At 53.5% G+C, this 25,405-nt stretch overlaps 2 protein-coding genes across 2 annotated transcripts; one reads left to right on the plus strand and one right to left on the minus strand.

Moving 5' to 3' along the window:
• Positions 1-1,008: 1,008 nt before the first annotated feature.
• Positions 1,009-7,648, minus strand: LOC119525304 (phospholipid phosphatase 1-like). The gene is made up of 6 exons (XM_037823995.1): positions 7,192-7,648; positions 4,958-5,115; positions 3,600-3,880; positions 3,454-3,508; positions 1,513-1,689; positions 1,009-1,356 (listed from the first exon to the last, which is right to left on the minus strand). Exons 2-6 carry the CDS (start codon positions 4,982-4,984, stop codon positions 1,009-1,011), a joined length of 888 nt encoding a protein of 295 aa, XP_037679923.1. The 5' UTR covers positions 4,985-5,115; positions 7,192-7,648.
• An 8,999-nt stretch (positions 7,649-16,647) lies between these two features.
• TNFSF9 (TNF superfamily member 9) lies at positions 16,648-20,710 on the plus strand. Its single transcript, XM_037824099.1, has 3 exons — positions 16,648-16,899; positions 17,623-17,653; positions 18,517-20,710. Exons 1-3 carry the CDS (start codon positions 16,651-16,653, stop codon positions 18,978-18,980), a joined length of 744 nt encoding a protein of 247 aa, XP_037680027.1. The 5' UTR covers positions 16,648-16,650; the 3' UTR covers positions 18,981-20,710.
• The last annotated feature ends 4,695 nt before the right edge of the window (positions 20,711-25,405 follow it).

A 25,405-nucleotide genomic window follows, 5' to 3' on the forward strand; every position in this document is an offset into this window, starting at 1 on the left:
TGATCATCCCCATTAAGGACTGAGATGTATAACTGGATCACACGTGGTGGGGGTGGTGGTGGTGGGCGGGGAGAGTGAGCCCCGAGGGCTGCCCTGCCCTCCCCGCCCCCACCCCCTACCACTGACACCTCCTTGCTCCAGTATTATCATTTATTACAAATGGCCCTCCCACCGTGGCAGTTCTCACGACCTTGGACAGGCCATTTGACCTCTCTATGCCTCAGTTTCTTCATCTGTGAGTTAGGGTGGTGACATGTGCCTGTCTTCAAGGGCTGCTGGGAGGGTCTGGTTAATAAGGACAAGGTCGCCCCAAGGTTATCCATGCTCAGAGTAAACAATACATTGTAGCTATTATCATCACAGTTCGTATCAAGGGCTGGGGGAGACTTCCTGTGCTGTCCCTGCAAGTGAAGATGAGACCTCTTGGGGCCACCTCCACTGGCCACCTCCAGCTCTGACACCGCAGGAAGTCCCCCATCCCCCATCCAAAAGACCTGGCCAGGAGCAGCCGGGTTGGCCCTGTGGTTTGGACTTCACATTCTCCAGCAGCCCCTAGTTTCAAGTTGGTTCTCAACTAGTGGTGATTTGGCACCCCCCAATCCCCACCCCACATACCCCACTCCCCTGCCAGGAGGCACGTGGCAAAGTCTGGAGACCTTTTCCATCATGGCGAATTGGGGAAGTTCGCCTGGCATGGAGCGGGTAGAGGCCAGGGATGTTGCCAGACATCCTATAATGCACTGGACAGCTCCCCTACTGCCAAGAATTATCCCGCCCAAATGTCAAGAGCGCAGAGGTGGAGAAACCCAGATTTAGGCTTTTGAGACTATCAACAAATGAGTTGTTACAATCGCTCCCACAAATGCCCTGTTGGGGTTGAGACAGGAGGGCCACCAAACCGTGTTCGTATATATCAAGAATCAGTAATTCTGTGTTGATATTTCTTTTTTAATATATCGAGTCTTTTTTTTCCAAAAAAAAAGTGGAAGTGGCCTGGAGGGGAGGGGCTTATTTGGGGACTGGGCTTAGGGGTGGTGGGTGATGGTGGTGGTGGTGGTGGGGTGGTTGTGGGGGGTTATAGGGGGTGGGGGTGTGTGGAATGGGATTTCCTGTGTCAGGCCACTGCGGGAGGGCTGATTTGGGGGGTGGGCTTCCTGGATCCACCCACGTGGAAGGGGGCAGCTTCCTGGCAGTGCAGACCCCGCTGGGCCATCTACCCCAGGACTGCTGATGATCAGCAGGGAGGGCAAGGGGGAAGGGGCTTGAAAGCGGCGGGCCGCTGCCTAGCGCCTGCGGCTGCTGCCACCTGCCACTGTAGCTCCTTTTGGGCGTCAAAGAGGCCAGCGATGTAGAAAGCTTGTGGGGGTGAAGGGGAGAGGTGTTTGGGGTGGGCTGATCCTGTGGCCGCCTCTCCCCCACTCTGGCCGCCCCTGAGCTCCATCCCGGGGAGGTCAAGACCGTCAGGTGTGGTCACGGCCCCCGGGGACCCAGGCGGCCGCCGGCAGCACCTACTTCCCAGGCGGCCACCAAGGCGCCCTGCAGGAATCCGACAGCCATGTCCCGGGGGTGGTGCCAGTAATCCAGGGTGCGGATGTAGCCGGCACACAGCGCCAGGCTCAAGAAAAAGAGCTGCACGGTGGGCCGGAGGAGTCTGGCCTTGCATCCGCGGTAGCGAGCCTGCATGTAGAGCTGGGGCGGGAGCGGGTGGGCGGTGCCTCGGAGATGGGCGGGGCCTTGCCCCCAGGACGGCGCCCGGGGGCTGCATTTTTTGCCCCCCACCGGTGTGCCCCATCCCCGGTGGCCGTGTGGTGAGGCAGGACGTGCCACCTCGCCATTTTCAAGTGGAGGATGGAATTCAGCATCTAAAGAGGGTATTTATTGCCTGACCTCGCTTCCCCAATCATCGTTGTAGGAGAGTTTTACGCGGTGAGCTCTATGTTATAGCTGAGAGCGTGGCTAGCTATTTGCTTGAGGACTTCCCAGGCAGTTGGCCGAGAAGGCACAGGTGGGCTTTTACTCCCACTTCCACTTCCCATAAATGTGGGATCCCCAATCAAACTGGGTGGCCCTCATCAGGGCACCCTGGAAAAGATAGGGGTGAGCTGCTGATTTTGCCAAGGAAAAGAGGCAAAAAAAAAAAAAAATCCCATTTGAAACACCCGTTTAATCTGCTTCCCTGCGGAGAGCAGAAAGAAAAGGAAAGTGGAAAGTGGCTGTCATGGGTTTTGGGGAGAAATCCAGCATCAGGACCTGAGTAGCTCTCAAGATGCTGGGGAGTTCCAGAGATCCAGAACATTCTGCTCAGCAAATGGCCTGCCCTTTCTGAGGTCCACAGGATGGGGGAAAGGCCCTGTCTCCCGGTTGTGGGTGACTTGAACCCATCTGGGGTGGAGGGACGCGGGACACTTCCACCCCGCCTGAGAACCTGGTGGTGTCTTTCACATCCCTCCCAGCACCCACTTCCACCCCAGGGGACCAAGGAGTCCATTTTTATATTATTAATAACAGTAGTGACGTTTAGGCTAGATCCTACGGCCAGACCCTGTTTCAAGTGCTACGCGTAAATCAGCTCGTTTGTTTTAACTCAGGAACTCACACCCCAAGGAGGCAGGTGCTATTTGCACTCTCATTTTACAGATGAGAAAATGGAGGCCCAAGGAGGGTAAGTATCTCACCCAGGGCCACCCACTGTTGTGGCTTGGAAAGGAATCCGTACATTCTGGTTCCAAAGCCCCTGCTCTTTATCACTACAGGATGCTGTAGTTACTTTGTTACTTGGTCTTAAAAAAAAAAAAATGTCTGGCAGTCGAATGGGCATTTTTCAGGAAGAAAATTCAGCTACTGTCAAGGCAGCTGGGTGATCATCACGTGATGCTCCTGGAGTTGGGGGGCCTGGGGCCTAGAGCGGTGACGTGCCCGCTCACCCTGGTGCCGGGTGCTCTGGGCTGATTCCTCTTTGTGTGCTCAGCTTCCAGTTTCTGAGTCTATGCTCTCTTTGTCCCCTAGGTCCACGGATCACTGGCTCCTTTCCAGGGGTAACCCCTGCGCCCCTTGCACCCCTTCCCCCCAACCCACAGCCCAGACCTTAGACTTGCAACTCAGCTGAGTCTGGCTACCCTTCTCTCTGCCCTGGTGGAGCCCAGCCCTGGACATGGACACAGCCTGGCACGGGCCCTCTCCAGCTGCAGGGAAGGGGAGACAGAGGGTTCTGGAAGCTGCTGTTCCAGGGCAGTGACACTGAATGAGCCCTAAGAGGAGAGAGGCCCTGCCCACACTTGCTCCACTTCCCCAACTCCAGAGGCAGACACAAGCTCTGTGTAAGCCGTGCCTGGCACTGCCGGCACCAGCTTGTGTGTGTGTGTGTGTGTGTGTGCACGCACACATGTGTGTAACGGGGTACAGGGGTGTCCTTTGGTCTGGCCAGGTGTGTGGCTGCCTTCTGTCAACACTCACCATCAGATACAACATGGAGTATATTCCGAAGGAGGTGTGCTCCGAACAGGACTTCCTGGGTGTGGGCAGGGAGAGGACAGAGATCAGCGGGGGCTAGAGTGGGAATGCTGCCTGGGAACCCCCTCCCCACCCGCCCACCCGCTCGCCTGGCTTCGAGGACCTCGGCGGGGTCCCCAGTGCAGGTGTAGTTGGAGATAAAGCCGCTGTCACAGTTGAAGGAGGTCGGGTCTGGCCGGCACACGGCCAGGAAGTGGGGCCGCAGGTGCCCCATGGTCATCTTGGCGATGCTGGCCAGGGAGCAGTTGACCATGCTGCCAAAGATGAAGGCACCCAGCTGCTTGTAGACCACGATCACATACATGCTGTTCACGAAGGCCCACGAGTTCAGCTGCAGGCTCTGGACGTGCAGCACCTCTCCCAGGCTGATCTACAGGGCCAATAAGGGGGAGGGTGTGTTCTTGGGAGGAGGTTGGCAATAAGAGTGGGCAACCTTTGGGAAGTTTGCATTTCCCATATCATAGGGAAAAGGGGGTGGAGCTTTCCACGCAACCAGCAAGAGGATGGGGGTTCTCATTTCGCAATGGAAAAATGGGAGATTTCTCTCACTCCTGTGCTTAGAAGGGGCAGGATTTCCCATTTCACTAGGGCAAGAAGCATGGCTTCCCATGTCACATGGAAAAGGGGTGGAAGACCCCAGGGTTTTGTCAGGCACTGGCAGGATTTCCTGTCCTGTATCTGAAAGGGGTGGGACTTCCTGTTAACCAGGAAAAGGGGTGGGGTGTCCTCCTACTTCATGTCAGGCACTGGCAGGATTTCCCATCCCGTATCTGAAAGGAGTGGGGCTTCCTCATACACCAGGAAAAGGGGTGGGACATCCTCTTACTTCATGTCAGGCACTGGCAGGATTTCCTATCCCATATCTGAAAGGGGTGAGACTACCTGTTAACCAGGAAAAGGGGCGGGACATCCTTCTACTTCATGTCACACACTGGCAGGATTTCCTGTCCCGTATCTGAAAGGGGTGGGACTTCCTGGTACACCAGGAAAAGGGGTGGGACACCCTTCTACTTCATGTCACACACTGGCAGGATTTCCTGTCCTGTATCTGAAAGGAGTGGGACTTCCTGGTACACCAGGAAAAGAGGAGAGACTTCCTCCAAAATGCCTGGAAATGGTGGGACTTCTTTTTTCACCAGGAGGAAGAGGTAGGACTTTACCTCTAGGTTTGGAAGGGGGAGATTTCTGTACTCACCAGAAAAGGGGCAGGACTTCTTCCTGCTCTAGACATACCACTAGGGAAAGGGGCTGAACTTCCTTTCTTGCTGCAGCCCTAAGGTAGAGAGGTGGACATTTCCCCTGGTCTGTGCCTATGACAGCTGACCCTTACCTTTCCTCAAGGAAAAGTCTTCCCAGTGATGAGGAAAAGAGGGGGGAGTCCCTACTGCCTTTGGCCTACAAGGGGTGGGGCTTCCGGGGTCACCAGATAAAGGAGCCAGCCCCTTACCGTGAAGATGGAGATCAAGAAGCCCATGGTGATGAGGGCCGAGTCCTCAATGGCGAAATGGGCCACTCGAGGGTATCTGATGGAGGTGTCATCGCAAAAGAAGCCCTGGATGTGGGGCGCTATCAAACCACTCTCACACAGAATGGTGGGGGTGCTGACTGCAGGAGCAGAGAAGACCCCATCTGTGCATGGGTCACCTGAGGCTGAGTCCCCTCAGGCCTACTCCAGACTGTCCTCCCTGCTCCCCTGCAGCCAGGTGGTGGTGGAAAGGCAGGAAGCCAGGAAGTGTGAACAGGGAAGATGGCGTGGCCGGAAGGCTGGAGGAGGACAGAGACCCAGGGACCTATCCCTGGGTGGGGTCTCCTATCCCTGAAGTCAGCATCTCTTCCTGGTTGTGGGAGATGGCAGGAGGGTGGGTGGGGTGGGCTGGAATAGTGCCCTTGGATTGTGTAAGGGGCTTGGGTTGATGAGGGGGTAAGGGTGGGAGGGCTCACCTTTTCTGGGGTGGTGTGACTGTGTTTGTGTCTTGCTATATATGCATATCTGTGGTTGTGGCTCTGTGTGTCTCTGCCTGTGTGAATATGTACGTTTGTGTGTGTGCTTGAGGATATCTATATCCACAGCACTTACCATGTATGTCTCTGTGACTCTGTGGATGCATGTTTCCTGGTGTGTGTGTATTTCTATGTAGCTGTCAGATTGCGGATATGAATGTGTGTCTTTCTTGGTGCGTGTGAGTCTTTCATGTTTGTGGCTGTGTGTGTCTATGGAAGTGTGTGTGTGTATGTGTGGTATATGCACCTGTGTGCTGAGGGATGTGCATGAGTCCAGATGTGTGTGTTTTGGTGTGTGCACGTCTTGGGCACCGTGTGGATGTGTGTTTGTGGTACAGATGAGTACGACTGCATGTGTGTGCTCTTGTCTGTGATCTGGGGGTGGGTGTGTGTGTCCATGGACTGTGTTGGTATGTGTGTATGCATGTTTGGTTGTGTGTGGGTTCTGTGTGTATGTACATGCTATTTGTGGCTCTGTAGCTGACTGAGCTGGGGGCTACTGCTGTAAACACTATGTGTGAGCAGGGTCTGGGGGCCCCTCACCTTCTGACATTCCCTTCCTAATGTGCCCACCCACCCCAAAGACCTCCCTCCAGGCCTCCCTCTGGGTGCTGGTGGGTCTCAGACCATGTGAGTGGCTGGGGAAGGGGGCCTCTGCTTGTCACCCCCTCCCAGATCTGGCTCTTTCTGCTGCCCACTGAGGTTTGGTGGAATCTGGCCTCTGACAGCCCCACTCCTTCCCTGGGGCTTTGGTCACTTGCTCTGCCCACTAGGGATTGGGGGGCTGCAAATGGCAGCCATACATGGAGATCCCAGGCAAGTTCAGGCTATACAACCCCAGATACACACACAGAGAGTCTGACACAAGAGCTACACAATGCAACCATGCAGTCAGACCCAGATACATGGATTCAGATAGACATACATAGACACACAATGCAACAACAGATATACAATACATATAGACCCAAATAGACCCAGACGCATACCCGGGTACACAAATGTCATGGGATCTACCCCCAGTCACAAGCACAGGAGTCACTCACACAGATGCACAGCACACACTGCACCTCTGCCAACCCAGTGCAATGCACAGCCAGAGACCTGCTACACACACACACACAGATACCTTCTACAACCACTCCTTATACAGACTTAGCCAGACATAGATACAGACACAGACAGACACAGACACAGACACACACACACACACACACACACACACACAGTTATACCTACACACAGATATGAGTACAACAAAGACATGCAAACAGGCCCAGGCACACACACCATGCACCAAGATATGCACTGCAACCAGACACCCCCCAGCCCGGGCACAGCCACACAGGCCACACCCCTTCCAAAGACATGCAGCCAGACTGACCCCAGCAGGCCCAGGAAGGTGGGCCAACGCACAGCCACATAGACAGAGTGCTGTGGACGCAAAAGTCACATTTGTCGGGAGTTCTTTTCTCTCCCACTCACACGGACACCTCAGAAACACACGGACGCACGCGGGGCTTCAGAGACCCCCGACCCAAGCACACACTCCAGGGCGGGCGGCTAGCTCCCCGCGTCGGCCACCCTCAGATAAAGACAGACAGGCAGACGGACACGCCCACCGCCCCTCCGGGAACTGTATGCGGGGTGGGGCTGAAGGCTGGCGGGGAGGGGGCTCACCCAGCAGCAGACAGATCACGTCCAAAGCCACCAAACATCTTGGCGGTCCCGGACCGCGGCAGCGTGGGCGGGGGCGTCCTGCGCGGGTCCCCGGGCCACAGGCACTGCTGCCGGACCAGCAGCTCGGGCAGGGCCATGGCCATGTGTGGGGAGTTTGTCCACTGCGGGGGGTGACGGGGTGGGTGCGCCCACCGGGACTGGGTTTAGAGCTCCCCAGCGGGGAGGGGCGGGCGTGGAGCGCGAGGACCACCGCGGGCAGGGGCGGGGTCCCGTTTTAAGTAAGGCGGAACTGAGTGGGCCAGGGAGGCGGGGCCTCCTCGAGGGGGGCGGGGCCGGGAACGCGGAGGCCCCTCCCTCCCTATCAGCGAGGCTCAGCCCCCCTCCACACACCTGGACTCGGCTTCTTTGGGGTGGGGTCTTGGTAGTATGGGTGGGGCCTGGGAAAAGGTAGGACAGAATAAAGGGGACGAGGCCTAAAGGAATAAGACAAAGGGATCAGGGACCAGCAGGGCAGAAAGTCCTAGGGAAGTCAGATGAGGGATGAGGAAGGGTCCAGGGATTCCATTGGGAAGGGGGTGCAGGGCTCTGGAAAGAACCCGAAAGGCGTCGGAGCCTTAAGAGGCAATTGGGCGGGACCAAGAAAGCCAGAAAAGTGGGTGGGCCTGGGATTGGGTGGGGTCTGGGGAGAATGACAAGGAAAGTGGGCGGAGTGTGGGCAGAGCCTGGGAAGCGGGTGATTGTAAGGTGGGAGGAGCCCAAGGAGAATGGCAGGGAAGTGGGCGGGGAGGGGTGTGGGCGGGGCCTGGGAGGAGGATGGCCGGGAAGTGGGAGGAGCCCAAGGAGAATGGCAGGGAAGTGGGCGGGGCAAGGATGCCGGCAGGGCTTGGGAGGTCAGTGGCTGGGGGGTGGGAGGAGCCCAAGGAGAATGGCAGGGAAGTGGGCGGGGCAGGAGAGTGGGCAGGGCATGGGAGGAGGATGGCTGGGAAGCGGGAGGAGCCCAAGGAGAATGACAGGGAAGTGGGCGGGGCAAGGATGCCGGCAGAGCTTAGGAGGCTAGTGGCTGGGAAGTGGGAGGAGCCCAAGGAGAATGGCAGGGACGTGGGCGGGGCGGGGTGTGGGCGGGGCCTGGCCGTCTGGGGTTGGCGGGCTCACCTTGCTGCCGGCGCTGCGCCGCAGAGCCGCTTCGGGTGTGATGGTTATCCCGGTCCACAACTGGGACGGGTCCTGGGCGGTCTCTTTCCGGCTGAGAGCCATGGCTGGGCGGTGCGGGGTCCCTGTGTTCTGAGTCCAACGGCTCCCATCCCCGCCGGGCGCCCCCGCCGCGCCTCATTGGTGGCCGCGGGCCAATGGGGACCCGCCCGCGCGCGGCCGCGCCTCCCAGCCCCGGGGCCGCGGTTCTCGCACTTTGGCTGCTGGCCGGCCAGGGGGCGCGCACCGCCCACACTGCGGGGGAAAGGGGCCCAGAGGTGAACCCCCTGGTTCCTCGAGAGAGGAAGGGGGGACCCCTCAGAAAGAGGAGACTGGGTACCCTCTGGGGACTGGGGTGCAGCTTGGATGAGGGGAGGGGCCTGGGTCCCCTGGGAGTGCGGCTTGGATGATCTGAGGGGAAGGGTCTGGGTCTCCTGGGGAGGTGGGATTAGGGTCCTCTGGGTGGGGGAACCTGGGACAACTAGGCGTGCATCATTTTTTTTTTGTTTTTAGATGTATTTTTTTTTTTTTTATTGGGGAAGTTGTTGAGGTTTTACAGAACAACCATGCAAAAAATATAATATTACATATACCATCTCGCCACCAACACCTTGCTTTGGTGTGGAACATTTGTTACAATTGATGATAGCACATTTTAATAATTGTACTATTAATTAAAGTCCATGGTTTAGCTTAGGTTTCCCTATTTGTGTAATGTAGTTGTTCCAGATTGCTAATGCCATTTTGCAAAACAGCAGAAATGGACTGGCTTTTATAAAGGGGTTTATTTGGTTACAAAGTTACAGTCTTAAGGCCGTAAAGTGTCCAAGGTAAGGCATCAACCATAGCCTACCTTCACTGGAGAAGGGCCATTGGCATCTGGAAAACCTCTTTTAGCTGGGAAGGTATGTGGCTGGCATCTGTTTGCTGCCAGGTTGCCTTTCAAAATGGCGTTCTCCAAAGTGCCAGCTTTCAACAGCCGTCTTCAAAATGTGTCTCTCAGCTGCGGCACCTCTTTCTGTCTTTGACCACTTTTATAGGACTCCAGTGATTCAATTAAGACCACCCTGAACTGGTGGGGTAACACCTCCATGGAAATTATCCAATCAAAGCTCTCACCCACAGTTGATTGAGTCACATCTCCATGGAAACACTCAATCAAGGATTCCAACCGAGTCAACACTACTACATTGGCCCCTAGAAGATTGCATCAAAGAGCATGGCGTTTTGGGGGACATAATATAACCAAACTGGCACAGTAGTTCCATGGATTTTTTTTTATTGAAATGTATTCACATTCCATACAATCATCCAAAATGTAAAGCAATTATTCACAGTATCATCATATAGTTGAGAATTCCTCACTACAATCAATTTTTGAACTTTTTCATTACTCCAAAATATAAAAATGAGAAGAAAAATAAAAATAAAAAGAACACTCAAAATGTCCCATATCCCTCCTCCCCATGCCATTTTGAAATGCAACCTGAGAGCAAATAGACGCCAGCCATGCGCCTTCCCAGCTAACAGAGGTTTTCCGGATGCCAATGGCTCTGCTCCAGTGAAGGTACCCTATGGTTGATGCCTTATTTTTTGTCCCCATTTTTCTACTCATTTGTCCATACACTGGAGGTAAAGGGAGTGTGAGCTGTAAGTTTCCACAATCACATGGTCACACCATATAAGCTACACGCTCCATATAAGTTACACGCTCACCTTCAAAAATCAAGGATACTGGAATGCAGTTCAAGAGTTTCAGATATTTCCTTCTAACTATGCTAATAAACTAAAAACTAAAAAGGGATGTCTATATAACACATAAGAGTTACCTCCAGAATGACCTCTCGACTCCATTTGAAATCTCTCAGCCACTGAAACTGTATTTTCTTTCATTTCTCTTCCCCCTTTTGGTTCTCTGAGGAAGGGGCTGGGACAACTCTGAGGAAGGGGCTGGGACAACACGGGTGTGCCCGTGTCGGTGTGCAACTGTGCATATCTGCTGCAGTCTTCGTGTGTCTGCGTGTTCCCAGAGTCCACGGGTCTCTTTGAGAGTGCTTATTAGTGGGCACGAGTGACCAGGGCTGCCCTCACCCACCCACGCATCTTGGACCTGGGCATGTGACTCTCTCTGCTGTGATTTTACGTCTCCCTTCTCTGAGCATGTGATCATGTCTGTACCCTTGCCGTGTACCACATATAACCACTTGGGGCTCTCTGTGGCAGCCCCTAGCTGTCTACGATTGCATTTCTGGGTGGCTATTGGCGGGAGTGATTTTGTGCTTGCCTGTATTGCGTGCCTCTGTGTCTCCCTATGTGTGTGCAGTTGTGTGTGTGCCCTTAATGTGTATCCCTGTGGGTGCCTGTGCCTTGCTTTTGTGGCTGCCCCCGTGTGTATCTATGAGTGCATCTCTGAGTGTCTGTCTTGGTGGGTGTGATTGTGTGTTCATCTATCTCGGTGTGCACGATAATGTACACCCCAAATGTGTGTCTTGTGTCCCCGGGTGTGATTGTGTGCTTGTTGTGGCTGGCCTCAGCTCTCTGTTTCTGTGTGTGCGATTGCGTGTCTCTGTGTGTGTGGCATCTGTGTGTCTGTCTCAGTTTGTGTGATTGTGACTTTGTGTGTGACTGTCTCTGTGTCTGAGGGCACCTCCCTGGGTGATGCAGAGAGTGCCAAATGGTGGCATTTCCGGTTTGCTAATGCTGCCGTTATGCAAAATACCAGAAATGGATTGGCTTTTAAAAAGGGTTTATTTGTTTACAAAGTTACAGTCTGAAGGTCACGAAAATGTCCTAATTAAGGCATCAACATGGGTTTACCTTCCCCAAAGGAAGGCCAATGGCATCTGGAAAACCTCTGTTAGCTCAGAAGGCATGTGGCTGGGATCTGCTCATGTCAGGTTGTGTTTCAAATTGGCCTTTTCCAAAATGTCAGCATCAGCGTTCAGCGGCGGTCTTCAAAATGTCTCTCTAAGCTTCTCTGAGCTCCTCCTGTTTGTCAGCTCTTTTATATGGCTCCGGTGATTTAATTCAGACCCACCCTGAGTGGATGGGGTAGCACCTCTACAGAAATTAACCAATCAGAAGTCTCACCCACAGTTGATTGAGTCACATCGCCATGGACACACTCAATCAAAGGATTCCAACCTAATCAACACTAATACGTCTCCCCCACAAGATTGCATCAAAGAACATGGCGTTTTGGGGGACATAATACATTCAAACCGGAACAGTGGCCCTCTTGGGTTTTCTTCTTGGGCAGGCTGGCTCCTCGGAGGGGTTCCCAGGCCCTGCCCTGGACTGCCTCCCCTCATCCCAACTTCCGCAGACCTGGTGTCCCTCCACTGCCCTCAGCTGGGAAACACCATTTCCTGCCCTTGATGTCAGTGATGCTAAAGTTTCCCTTCTTCCAAACACCTGGGGCCACTAGTTTCTTTCTCTGTGTGTGCACGCGTGACCACAATTCTAGTGCTGAATATACATTTTCAAAAATGGCTATCACACGGAAACTGCAAGTGGAACAAATGCTCGCACAGTAAAAGGCTCACACGTCTTATTCTTGACCACCCTCCCCCCGCCCCTGCTTTCAGTATACCTTCCAGAAATATTCTAGGCAAGCCTATCTCTGCTCCGAAACAAAACGCAGCCTTTGTACAGCATGCGGTTTGCTTTGTTTTGTTATCCCTTGGAGATCTCTATCGAATTGACTCACCCTTCCTCGCAGCTCTGATCACCAAACATTTTTTCCATTCTGAACACTTTTGCAAAAGACGTCCTCGCCTGTCAGTCATTGGGCTCCAATGTTTGCATTCAATGCATTTTGAACCCTGATGATTGGCTCATGAGATCAATGCTCAGATACAAAGTGTCACACATTGTGCACCTCTGGCATCCATGATGGCTGACCTTATTGAGCACCGACTGTGTGCTTTTGATTATGGTCAGCAGCCCTGCACAGCAGTCACCGGCATTAGCCCCCTTTCACGGATGGGGAAACTGAGGCCCACAGATGCCAAGCAATTTCCCCAAGGTCGTACAACCAGCAAGGGGCAGAGCTGGGATTTGAAGGCAAGTGGTTTGCTATGCTGTACTTCAATGGGAAACACATGCCCATGCCCACAGGGATACTGAGACCTCTCGCACCCCAACCTCGAGGATACAACAGCACATCCCCGGAGCAGCTGGGAGTACACCGCAACACCACAAAGCTTTGCACAAGCAAACTTTGCAACTCCCACATTATACCGTGGAGATACACACTCATGTGCCTGGCCTGGGTTTTCCTGGCCCAGATCCAATTTTCCAGAGACTCAACCACATTAGATGATGCAGTCCTCCTGTCTTATGTCTCTTTCCTCTTCCGACGCATGTTGAACCAATGCCACTTGTTTCTTTCCTTCTCTCTTTTCTTCCCCTTCTCTGTTTACATATCCCTTTGGCCCCTTACTCGCTTGCACCCTCCTTCGTTCACTTACTCAGCAAACATCAATAATGTCTTCTGTTAGGGGTGCCTCTGCCTTGGGGGACACAGAGGATCTAGGCCAGTTAAATAGCTGGCTCGGCAAGAGGCCACTGGCTGGGGATGGGGGTGACAGGGAACCTCGAGAGAAGGGAAGGCATTTTACCAGGAAAAATCCAGGCAGGCTTCCTGGAGGAAGTGTGTTGACTGGGCCTCAGAGGTGGAAAAGGGGCTCCCTAGGCAGGGAATGAGGTGCCCCCCCCCACTCCAGCTGCTTCCTGCCCAGTCCCTTCCTTGAGCCCTTGAGTTCGCTAACCTGGCTCTTAACTTCTGTGCTATATACTTTATTCATTCCATAAATAAATATTATTAAGCCCTGCAGCAGTGAGTGTGGAGATTCAAGCCTTCCCCTGGTAGAAGAGGAAAGTTAGGGCCCACACTCACCGGGGGAGATAGCTGAGCCCGGAGATGCGACTCAATTGTGGGGTGCTGAGAGCCCCGCAGTGGGGCGGGGCTGCCTGGCTCAGATGTCCCAACCACAGCACGTCACGGTGCACCCGGGCTGCGGCCGGAGCCTTCCCCAAGCTGCCAGGCCTTGTTTCCCCTCTCTAGGGGGGTGCAAGAACTCTGCCAAGGCACCCCCCACACCAGTGTAGACAGGAGGTCAGAGAAGTCACTGGGAGATGCTGGCCAAGTGGCTTCATTTTTTGGGGTCAGTTTCTCCTGCATAATGGGTATGACGGTATACCAGAGTGTTGCAGAAAGAATTCAGTGATACTACTATTATTAATAACCCTTATTGAGTGTTATTCTGAGATGAGTACTCAGCTCACAGCAAGCTCTTGACCACCCTTTGAGATCCACTATTATTCCCATTTGATAGATGTGAAAAATGAGGTTCAGACAGGTGAAGCAACTTGCCCAAGATCACACAGCAAGAAAATAGAAAAATTAGAATTCAAGCCTCTAGAGCAGAAGTGACAAACTTTTTCTGTAAAGGCCTAGAGAGTACATATTTTCAGCTTTCAGGGCCAGATGCTCTCTGTTGAATGCTGCTGTTATAGTGCAAAAGTAGCCATACACAATATGCAAATGATTAAGCATGGCTCTGTGCCAATGACATTTTATTTATGGACATTGAAATTTGAATTTCACATAATTTATATGTCACGAAATAGTACTCTTTTGAAATTTATGCAACCATTATAAAATAAAGCTCTGCCAAAACACCCCCAAACCATTCCTTAGTTCACGGGCAGTACAAAAACGGGGGCGGGGGGGCAGGCTGGATTTCACCTGCAGATCATAGTTTGCTGGCCCTAATTCTAGAATGTCTCAGTCTTCCAGGGCTTCTGTGACAAATACTACACACTGGCTTATTTAAAGCACAGGCATTTACTGTCTCATGGGTTTGGAGGCTAGAAATCCAAAATCAGCGTCTTGACAGGCTGTGCTTTCTTCCGGAGGCTTTATGATTCTGGTACTGGCTTGTGCAGTCTTGGAGCTCCTTGGCTTGCATCTGTGCCTCCATCGTGTGCTCATCTGCCTCATTCTCTGGTGTCTTCTGACTTCTGGCTTCTGTTAACGTATCTGATTTCTTCTGCTTATAAGGGCTCCAGGCGTTTTGGATGAAGGCCCAGTCTGATTCCGATTGGGCCCACCTTAACTGATAATTGCATCTTTGAAGGTCTTATTTAGAAATGGGTTGACGGCTATAGGGCCTGGGATTAGGGCTTGAACATGGCTTTTGTGGGGGTCATAATTCCATCGCCAACATGGAGCCTTAGCTCTTACTCTCTGTGCTACACTCCATCCATCCATCCATCCAATATGCCTGCAAGATTTTAGGCACGGAGATACAATGGAAACAAGGCAGATTAAATTGCTGCCCCTAAGGCACTTACCATCTACATGGGAAATAGCTGTAAGCAAGCAAACAAAATAAACAACAGGTGCATTTCAGCTGGTGGAAATTGCTAGAATGCAAGTCTGATGGGGAGATGAAACAACGGGAGCTGAGGGAAAGCATTGTCTGAGGAAGTGATCTTTGTAGAGATTCCGCCCAATTCCTTATTCTGTCCTTTTGCCAGCCTACGTGATCCTTGGGTGTTCATTCATATTTTGGGGTGAAGACATAGAAACAGATTGGAATCGCCTGAGGCTGGTGAACTTGTCTGCAAGGTGAGGACATTGGGATTGGCATCAACATCTTCAAATCTTTTTTCAGGCTCCTTCTCTCTTTCTGGGTCCTGGGGTGATTGGGGTTGAGGGCTGGGGAGGTGTCAGCTTTAGCATTCACATGCTCAGGTGTGCTTAGCAGTCCTAAGTCTCTTGTCTGAAACGCTGCCATTTTCTGCTTTCTTGGAAAAACAAGCAAAAAAAAAAACAAAACAAAAAAACAAAGACCTCTGCTGCCTTGTCATCCTGATCAGGAGAAGGGCTGATGTCTCTTTTGTGAATGTACTGTCTTGGGATGGGGGTAGGGGCTCCTGAGAACACAGAATGCTGGGTCCCCACTCCTAGACTTTCAGCAAGTCTGGGCTGGGGTGAAGCATTTGCCTGGCTAACCAGTTCCCGGGTGGTGCCGCTACTGCTGGTTTGGGGCACCACACTTTGAAAACCTCTAGTATAACGGAAGCACCTAGCACCTTATAAAATGCTGTCAAAAGGTGCCGGTATCATTATCGTTTTCTCTGTAATTCCCCAGCGAGGCCGATCAAGGATTAAAACCCAGAACTGGCATCGGAAGATATCTGTTCAGTTGAACCAAAATCCCCCAACATTTCACAGGCCGTCGACTCGTTCTGGAGAAGTGGAAAGAGATCGTTGCTCCGTCCACCCTCCCCTTTCTCAGGGGGGTGGGGGGGAAAGCGGGGCCCGGAAAGGGGAGAGAGACTTGGTGTTTGTCCACCCAGGCGGTCTGGGCAGGGCAGGGCTTCCACGTGAGTCCAGGGCTTTCCCCTGGGCCGCCTACCTCTCCCGGCGGAGAGCTTCCCCATTTGGGCTTCTCCTCCTGCCGCCTCCACTAGGCCAGGGCAAACGGGAAATTTGAGTTTCCTCTGTTTGGCTGTCCCTTTCCTTTCGGGGGAATTTCTCTGTCTGGACTCTCCAGCCTTCTGCTTGGGGGGCTCCTGGGGGGCTTCTGGCGGGAAGTGTCCAGGTGGGTGGGTGGGGGCAGGCCGGGGAAGGCCCAGGGACCTGGGGGAGGGGCAGCGGGGTGGGGGAAGGGCTGAGCAAGGCGCTCAGGGGTCCATTGGAGGGGCTGGTGCTCCGGGGGCGAAGGGGCCTGAGGCCCGGCTGGCTGATCCCTTATCCCTCTGCGTGGGTGCTGGCCTTGGGTGGGGGGAGCCCCAGTGATGGGAAAGTCTGGGGGAGTGACATGGAGGAGAAAGACAGAGAAAGCCAAAGAGAGATAGAGAGTTACAGATACACGCCCAGAGACACAGAGAAAGAGGAGTCAGAGACACACAGATTGAGGACCAAGGAGCCCCCAAGACGCAGCAGAGAGGATATGGAAAAAGAGTAGGGCAGAGTAAGGGCTGGGGGCCGGGAAGTGGAGAGAGAGTCAAGGAGACAGAGCGATGAAAGGGCCAGAGAGGAGAAAGTTAGACAATGCAAGTTCCGAGAGACAGAGAAAGAGAGAGACAGTTGGGGGTTGGGGGGAGGGGCACTGGGCCCCCCGGTGGCCGTGGAGGTCACATCTGAGCGCGTCGCTGGGATCCCCGCTTGCCCCGCCCCGGAAAGCTGGGCTTCCGGACTTTGGCTATAAAGCGGCGGCCCCCGGACCCCGGCTGCAACACTCTTGCCCGCCGGCCATGCGCCCCAGCACCGACTCCACCCTGGACCCTGAGGCCCCGCGGCCGCCCGCGTCCCCCAGCCGCGCCTGCCGCCCGCTCGACTGGGCCTTGGGCGCCGCGCTGCTGCTGCTCGCCGGGGCCTGCGCCGCCACCTGCGCCGCCCGCTTCTGGGCCGCCCCCGGGGCGCCGGCTTTGCCGGTCCCCGCCTCCAGCCCCAGGTTCCGCGAGCTCCCCAGAGTCCAGCCCGATGGTCCCGACGGTCCGCAGGTGAGACGCGCGCCGAGCTAGGCCCCGCGGGTCCCCGGAGAAGACCTCGACCACCCCCCACCCCCGGGGCCCTGTCCCCATCCAGCACCCCCGGGGAGACCCCCTTCTGCTTCGGGGGGGGGGACAAGAGACCCCACTCTCCCTCGAGGGAACCCCTTGCCCAGCCAGGACTCGGCGGGGCAACCTTTCTGCATCCCACACCCCCGGGTCCCAGCGGGAAAACGCTTTCTCCATCCAGGACCCCGAGGGGGCATTTCTTTTTGATCTCGAACTCCTAAAGGGACCCCCACTTCCCTTTCGGACCTCTCAGAGCCATTCCTCCCGCATCCTCGGGGGGATCCCCCTTCCCCTCCCAAGACCTCCAGGGGACCCCTACGCCTCTTGCGCGCCCGGGAGGGAACTGTCCTCTCTTTTCCCTCCCGAATTCTCGAGGGTTCAGTCCTTGCGGACATCCCGGCTTGGGGCAGGCTGAGCCACTAACTGTGTGTGTGTGTGTGTGTGTGTGTGTGTGTGTGTGTGTGTGAATGGTTGTTTGTGTGTTTGTGTGTTCTTTTGGAGCAGCGAGTGTGTATTGAGGGGCGCTTGGGGTTCGAGGCCCGCGCAGACGTCAAGGACCCGACGACCGTTGTGGGTGGGAGCCGAGGCTCGCACTTTCCGGGGGGGGGGGGTGCTGCGGGCGCGCGCGGAGCCCTCACCCACCCCCCTCCTTCTCTGTCTCCACAGGGCGGCTTCGCGCAGCTTGTGGCCAGCGATGGTGAGTGTCTTGCGCCACTTCCCACGGCATCCCAACTGCCGCACTACTCCTCCAAGGAAGGGGGGCCGGCGGCACTGGGGAAGAGGAGTCCCGGGAGCCGGAGGGAACCTTTAGAGGCTCCAAGCCCGCGCCTCTCCGACCCCCCAATCTGACCCTTCTACTCTCCCCTCTCTGAAAGGTGTCCCCTCACCTCTTTGAATCCCACCTGTCCCTCTCTCTGACCTTCATCCAACCTTGCTCGGATGCCATCTCCTCCCCACTCCGATCCACATCTGTGCGCATCTCAGACCCTCATCCCTCTCAGCTCTGGGGCCTCCCTCTTCTCCCCCCTCCGCGACCCCCAGCCGGACCCTCCTTCTCATACCCCCTTCTCCTCTCCCCCTTTCGGAAACCCTCCCTGTTCCCCCCTCCCCTCCCCTCTAGACGCCCCCCTCTTCTCCCCTCGGAGTTCCCTTCTCTTCTCCTCCCTCCTCCCTTTGGACTTGCTTCCTCCCTAACCGCCCCCCTCAACTTCCTCCTCCTCTGCATCCCATCCTTGAAGTCTTCTCTCACCTCCCCCCCCCCCCCCCCCCCCCGCCTTTGCAGAACCCCTTCTGGATTGAACACGCTCCCTGACAGTCTTTCCCTTCGCCTCTCTCGGACGCTCCATTCTCCTCTATCCTGCCCACTCTCCTCCCCTCACCCCCGGCCTTCCTCTTGGAACCCCTGCGCTCCTTAGGCGTTTCCCGACGTCCCACGCCAGTCTCCGCCCACCGGAGTCCCCACCGGCTTTGGCGTCTAGTCCCTGCCGCTCAGAGCCCTTTCCCGGCTCCCCCCATTCCGGGCCACTGCTCACCTTTTGCCCTCCCCCCTCTTCTCCGCAGTGCTGCTGAAAGACGGCCCCCTGCACTGGTACAGCGACTCGGGCCTGGCAGGCGTGTCCCTGGCGCCGGGCCTGCGCTACGACAAGGGCACCCAGGAGCTGGTGGTGGCCGCGGCCGGCGTCTACTACGTCTTCTTGCGCCTGGAGCTCCAGCGCGTCTTGGTTGGCGGCGCCTCAGGCTCGGTTTCCGCCGCCCTGCACTTGCAGCAGCCGCCCGCCGGGGCCGCCGCGCTGGCCGTGACCGTGGCCCTGCCGCCCCACTCGACGGTGGAGGACGCGCACTTGGTCGTGGGTTCCCGGGGCCGCCTGCTGCTCCTGGGCACGGGTCAGCGCCTGAGCGTCCACCTGCGCGCCTCGGCTGCGGCCAGCTCGGCCTGGCAGCTCGCTCAGGGCGCCACGACCTTGGGCCTTTTCCGCGTGGCCGCCGGAGACCCCTCCGGACTCCCGGCGCCGCGGCCCACCTGAAGCCGGCCCGAGGCGCCATGCCCCTCGGGGAGAGACTCAATCCTTTATTCGTTCGGGCCCCTGATGCTGGGGCCTGGCTGCTCTACCTCACCGGGCTGGGCAGGGGTCCCCGCTGCTAACCCCCTCCTCAAGGAGGGACCCAGAATTTAGTTTCTGGTCTCTCCATCCAACCCTGCTCCAGCTGGAACTTTTGGTATTTATTCTGGGTGAGAGCCCAGACAGTATACTCTATATTGATTGTTTCAATTTATATTTATTGAGCCCTGCTCTGTACCAGGCATTGGGCAGATGATGGGGACACTTCGGCAAACAAAACCACCCCCCCAACCTTATTTATGTTATTTTGGGAGAAATAGATTTATCCCGAGCCCCCCATGTGACTCATGGGGCTAGCTTATGGGTTACTTGTAACTGTGCTGTGTGTCATTCATTTATCCAATAAATATTTATTGAGCACCTACTGTTTTAGGTGCTGGGGATACAAGAGGGTCAAAACCCCCAGATTTCACCGAGCTGATCTTGGATTTATTTATTTATTTATTTATTTATTTTTTACGTCTATTGCAACTGTGTGGTGAAAATACTATATAACAGCGTCCTGCTGCCCATCTCTTCCCAACTCCTTGTTCTCTGACTTTTACTAGTTGGAAATTGACCACAGTGGGAGGGAAATCAGCAAATTCTACTAAATCAGGGCTTGATTGATCGTTGGTCGTCCAGATTTAAGAAAGAGGTGGAGAAAATGATAATGTTAAAAACGTAGATTAAACTTAAAAGTGTCCTGTCTGTAGCTGTTACACTGTAACATGAAACCAAAAATTGAGGAAGTCTTCCTCTAGCATTTGAAAACCATGATATAATTTAGCAAATATGTTGCTCACGTCATAGCCAAGCAGGTGAAACGAGACAATGAATCCTTGTTTCATTTCAGTTTAGTCTTTAAAATAGGAAAGTAGCAACCTCCATTCACATTGTTGGAACCCCACTTGTTTGTCAGTTGCAACCGTAGGTCGCTAAGGATAAGAGAATTTGTGTAAAACCAAGGAAAGCATTCTGCTGGAGTTCATTGACTGTGGAATTTGCAGCAAAGAGTATTTTATATTTTTAATCACTTGCAAATTATTTGCAACACATCATTTATACCAATAGCGTTACAGCAAACACATGCATGCATGCACATATTCGTCTTTTTTCTCTGGAAAGCTGGTTGCTAAACCTTCACCACCATAAAGCACTGTCCTCATCACTGACCTGATCAGTTAGTTCTCCCATCCCCATAATTTCTCCCCTATGCAGATCTTCCTACTGGTCCATGCAAACCAGCCGGGCCTTGGCTTCTTATGGACATAGAACAAAGGGGGATGGGGTGGACAGAGAAGTCTCCTTGGAGGAGGTTGCCTTGATGGGACCTAAGGAAGGGGATGGGAAATTGTGAGAGGCAGAGGTAGGAGGGACTGGCCTGCACTGGCCAGACAGAAGAGAAGGGTGGGCGACTGGGAGTGAAGATGCAGAAGTGGAGGTCATATCTATTGCCTGACCCATTGCTACCCCTTTTTAAAGAGTTTGTCCCCAAGTCCCTCCTGAGTGGGCAAAGTGATCATTGAGGGGACATGCATGAATTTGGCCACACTGGCCAATAGATTATTGAAATAATTCCATATTAGTTGGTAATTGGTTGTTACTCCAAGATCCTTGGGCACCCTCCCTTCCCAGCCCCCATACAGAGAAGCTTCCTTTGAGTCCCTTACCAGGGGCACGGAGGTTGGGAGGGGTTGGAAGGGGCCCCAGCACCAAATCTGATTGGTCAATGCCTAGGCTTGATTGGGTCATGGTGGATGCCTGACTAAAGCTGGGTCAATCAGATCTCCTCCCCAGGGAGGTGGGCGTGTCTGGCTCAGGAAGGGCCTATTTCCACAGAGAGGAGGGAAGGGGGAGAGTGTAGGCGTTCACAGATGAGCTCGCAGATGTCAGGAGAGACAGAGGAGCTACCGTGGTTTCCTACTTGTCCCTTGCTGTGTCGTGGGATACCCTAGTGTGGTGGCTTGGACCTATGTACCCCAGAAACACATGTTCTTAAACCTAATCCATTCTTGTAAGAAAGACTTTTTGATGAGTTATTTCAGTTAAGGTGTGGCCCCACCTAATCATGATGGGTCTTAGTTCTGGTACTGGAGTCTTTTATAAATAGAATGAAATTCAGGCGGATAGAGAGAAAGCCACAGAGTGAGCAGACAGAGGCTGAAAGTCAGTATTGCAAGGCATTAATGATAGCATGGTATATGGGAAAAATACAACTAATGCAAGCCAAGTCAGTCTTTGAGAAGAAAGTGTCAAGTTACTGATGCCTCAATTTTGGAATTCTCCTAGCCTCAAACTGTGAGCCAATAAATCCACACTGTTTAAAGCCTGCCCATTGCAGGATATTTGCTTTAGCAATGAGGATATTAAAACACCTGGTAGGTATCTCTCCCTGGATTTCCTTCTAGAGTGGGTTCTGTACCCAGCAGCCAGACAGCCTCTAAGATAGCAGCCCCAAAGGTGTAGCCCTAAAGGCCTTCAGTGTCTTCACTGATGCCTGGGATAAAAGAGACTGCCTTGCTTTCTGGGTTATATTGAGTCTGGGGGTGCCCTTTAGCAAGGCTGTCTTGGCCACAAGAGTTTGCAGATGGAATTCTACAGTGACAACCACCACAGTTGACATTTAGCAATGCTCACTGCTCCCAGCCACCAACGGTTTTGCAAATATCAACTCATTTAATCTCTGCAGTAACTCCAGGAGGAAGGTACTATTCTATTTTTTATTTCCATTTTAAGGCCCAGGGAGGTTGCCCAAGGGCACACAGCTAATAAAGGGTGAGAGTGCGAGTTCCAGAACCAGATCCTGAACCTACCTCTTCCACAGTGACCTCAGAATAATTAGGATGACCTGAGATGATACATTTAATACACACTCAGTGTACAGTCCCTGGCTCTTGATAAACACTCAACAAGTGTTAACTTGTTACTAGAAGGACACTTAAATAGAAACAATGTAGCAAAATCATAGTGATGTAAGGAGGGGGTGTTTCAAAGCTGATAGACAGATCAACAATATATATATAAAGGTCAAATATATACATGAAGAGAGTGACAAAAATACAAAGATGCCTCCAGTAGGAGTAATGAAGATAAAACAATATAGAGGTGGAATCCTTAAGTAGTGACACACTCATATACAGGTGGAATTCTACAAGGACCCTTGGGCATATTATGAAGAAACAAAGATTCACAGTGTGTGTGTGTGTGTGTGTGTTTTGAAATGCTGAGATGAGAGGAAAGTTGCAAGGACAATTACGCAAAGATGGGTTATTGTAAAGACAGCTACAGGTCCAACGTCTTTTACCCACAACTCCAAAATCCCCCAGTGGAAAGATTTTCACAACTCATTTGGCAGCCACACCGGACATGAGCCCAGGTGAAGGTGTTTTGGATCTTAATTTAAGACCTGAGCCTGAGTAGTCATACGTTTCACTCCAGGGAGGTGAGTCTGTTGTTTGATTACCTGGAGCTATGCCAGAATCCCTAGGAGGGAGTAGATATTGCTACATACATCACCTTACCTTTCTAAATTCGACTCCAATGCATAGTTGCCTTTTAGGGTTTGAGATAAAGGAGTGCGGATTTGTATGTGGGGTTGGGATGTGCACCAAGACCATTTATAAGAGGTGGATTTTACCATTGAGGAGGAGGAAGACTTTTCAGTCTGAGGTTTCTAAGGGTGGAATTTCAAGTCTGTCTTTTTTCAACAATTTTATTCACACAGCATATAACCCATCCAAAGTTTACAATCAATGGTTCTCGGAATAAACATGAAGTTGTGCATTCATCACCACAATCAATTTGAGAATATTTTCATTGCTCCAAAAAGAAAAATCCCATACCCCTTATACTCCCTTATTTTTGGTGCTTAGCTTTGATATAGTACCTTTGTTACAACTGATGAAAGAATATTACAGTGCTGCTGTTAACTATAGTCCATGGTTTGCATTAGTTGTATTTTTCCCATATACCATGCTATCATTAATGCCTTGCAATATTGACATACATTTGTTGTAGTTCATGCAAGAACATTCTTATATTTGTATGATTAACCACAGTCATCGTCCATGAAAGTGTTCACTACGCTGTCCAGTCCCATGTTTTTTTTCTCTAGCTGTCCTTCTAGTGACAACACGATTCTAAACTTCCCCTTTCAACATAATCACACTCATAATTTGCGGGACACTGATTACGTGCTTCAACTTGGCGGGCCTGGGCTGGGGTGCGGGTAGCTGAGCTTGTACCTCGGCTTGCCAGGCCTGGGCCAGGGGACCTGATATCACCCCCTGGGGAGGGTAGTAGGTACGGGCGTGAGTGCCCTCTGCAGCCCCCCCGAGCCTGGGGAGCGAGGTCAAGGCAGCTCCCTTTTCCTCACCCAAAATGTCACGGGCAGGGGAGGCTTGCCGGAAGAAACCGCCTTTCTCCCAACCGCCCTTTCCTCACTTCCTTATCTTGCCCACACACTCCCTTGTGCCAAGGCCACTCCTGCCACCGCCAGCGCGCATGCACCGTGGCCAGAACAACTCCCGCCCGCTGCAACGGCTCCTGCGTCCTCTCAGAACCAATCCTAGCCCCTCTCCCTTCAGTATTGCCATTTAAGGCTACTTCACCTCCTTTCCAGCCCTACCCTTCTTACCAGCCTATATAACCTGTAATCACCCCTGAATAAATCTCTTTGGCGCATACTCCTACTGGATGAAGAGTGTCTTGTCCTTATCGCCGCCCTCCACACCTTGCACGCCTCCCGCCGAGGACCCGGCCAAGTCCTCCGCCTCGCCCTCGCCTCCGGGAAAGAGCCCCCGCCGCCGGTACCCTTTAAGCAGCCCCGAGAGCTGAGGGCTCAGCTACCGGCCGCCCCTCCCCCTAGAAGCAGTAACCGCGACCGCACTGGGGGACCTGATCAGCCCCTGGGGAGGGTGGTGGGCACGGGCGACAGCGCCCTCCGCAGCCCCCCGGGCCTGGGAAAGTGAGGCCGGAGGCAGGCCCCATTTCCTCACCCAAAATAACACTGTTAGGGGAGGCTTGCCGGAGGGAACCGCCTTTTCCCCACCCCCTTATCTTGCCCGGACACTCCCCGTTGCCAGTGCAACTCCCATTACCACCAGTGCGCATACATTGTTGCCAGACACCGTTACCGGAGCAACTCTCGCCCCTTTTCAATCAACCTCCGCGCCCTCTCAGAACCAATCCAAGCCTTTAACCTCTACAGCTACCCCGCCCTCTAAACGCCCGATATAAGCTTGTACTCTCCCCTAATAAACTCTCTTGGCTTCTTCACCCTAAAAGAACCGTGTCCCGCCTGTTCCTTTCTCGCCGCCCTCCATACTTTGCACGCCTACGCCGGGGACCGGGTCCAGTCCCCTGCCTCGCCCTCGCCTCCGGAAAAGAGCCCCCGCCGCCGGTACCCTCCAAGCAATCCTGAGAGCCTAGGATTTGGCAACCGGCCGCCACCTCCCCCCCCCCCAGACAAGTCAACTGCGACCGCAATAATTCAGCACTGTTACTTACACTTACAGTAACGTGCTCCCATCACCTCTATCCATTTCCAAACATTCACAGTCAACCTAATTAAAAATTCTTACATATTAAGCATCATCTTCCCATCTTCTACATTCATTCTGTCTCCTGGCAACCTATACTCTAGATTTTATCTCCAAGAGTTTGCTTATTATAGTTAGTTCATATTCCTGAGACCATCCAATATTTGTCCTTTAGTGTCTGGGTTATTTCACTCGACATAATGTTCTCAAGGTTCATCCATGTTGCCGCTGTTTCAGGACTTCATTGCTTCTTTCAGATCTTTTTCTCCAGCCTCTCTATGGAGGCTCAAAGCTGCTTCTTCTCTTGCTGCCCACAGACTCTGTCTTGGTCTGCGCGGGAAACCCCTGGTACCTAATGTGGGGGTAGATCCGAGGCCACTAAAAAGAGGTCCTCAGCTCTGCTCACTGCAGCCTCCCTGTGGGGTGCGACTCTAATGTTAGGGGTAGAGTGGAAAGACCCGAAGCCTCCCACCAGCTGCTTGTGTGAGGATGGGTGTGCTCGGGGCAGCCCAGCGAGGAGGGAGTGGAGCTGGGCAGGTGGCCTGCGAGGTATGCATTTGGGCAAGTGCCTCTCGGGGTCTAGTGTCTTCAATTGCAAAACCAGAAAATAATACCCATCTCATGGCCTCTTGGGAGTCCCTGAGCTACTGCATTGAGTAGCCCGGTGCCTGGGTCTTGACTCAATACAGGAAAGCTGTTGTTATTACAGTTGCATCATGAGGAGTCAGCGATGCCTACGAAAGAAGATGACATCTCTGTTAGTTTTCTGTGGCTGCTGCAACAAAGTACTGCAAATGGGGCCATGCT

This window comes from Choloepus didactylus (genome assembly GCF_015220235.1).
Source record: "Choloepus didactylus isolate mChoDid1 chromosome 25 unlocalized genomic scaffold, mChoDid1.pri SUPER_25_unloc1, whole genome shotgun sequence".
NCBI classification, from domain to species: domain Eukaryota; kingdom Metazoa; phylum Chordata; class Mammalia; order Pilosa; family Megalonychidae; genus Choloepus; species Choloepus didactylus.

Excerpts from the sequence above, each read along its gene's own strand:
- TNFSF9 (XM_037824099.1), top strand. The coding sequence starts at position 16,651 with ATGCGCCCCAGCACCGACTCCACCCTGGACCCTGAGGCCCCGCGGCCG. Across the intron at positions 16,900-17,622 it reads ATGGTCCCGACGGTCCGCAG|GGCGGCTTCGCGCAGCTTGT; the intron begins GTGAGACGCGCG and ends CTGTCTCCACAG. Across the intron at positions 17,654-18,516 it reads GCAGCTTGTGGCCAGCGATG|TGCTGCTGAAAGACGGCCCC; the intron begins GTGAGTGTCTTG and ends TCTTCTCCGCAG.
- LOC119525304 (XM_037823995.1), bottom strand. The coding sequence starts at position 4,984 with ATGGGCTTCTTGATCTCCATCTTCACG. Across the intron at positions 3,881-4,957 it reads TCTTGATCTCCATCTTCACG|ATCAGCCTGGGAGAGGTGCT; the intron begins GTAAGGGGCTGG and ends TTGGCCCTGTAG. Across the intron at positions 3,509-3,599 it reads GCCGAGGTCCTCGAAGCCAG|GAAGTCCTGTTCGGAGCACA; the intron begins GCGAGCGGGTGG and ends GCCCACACCCAG.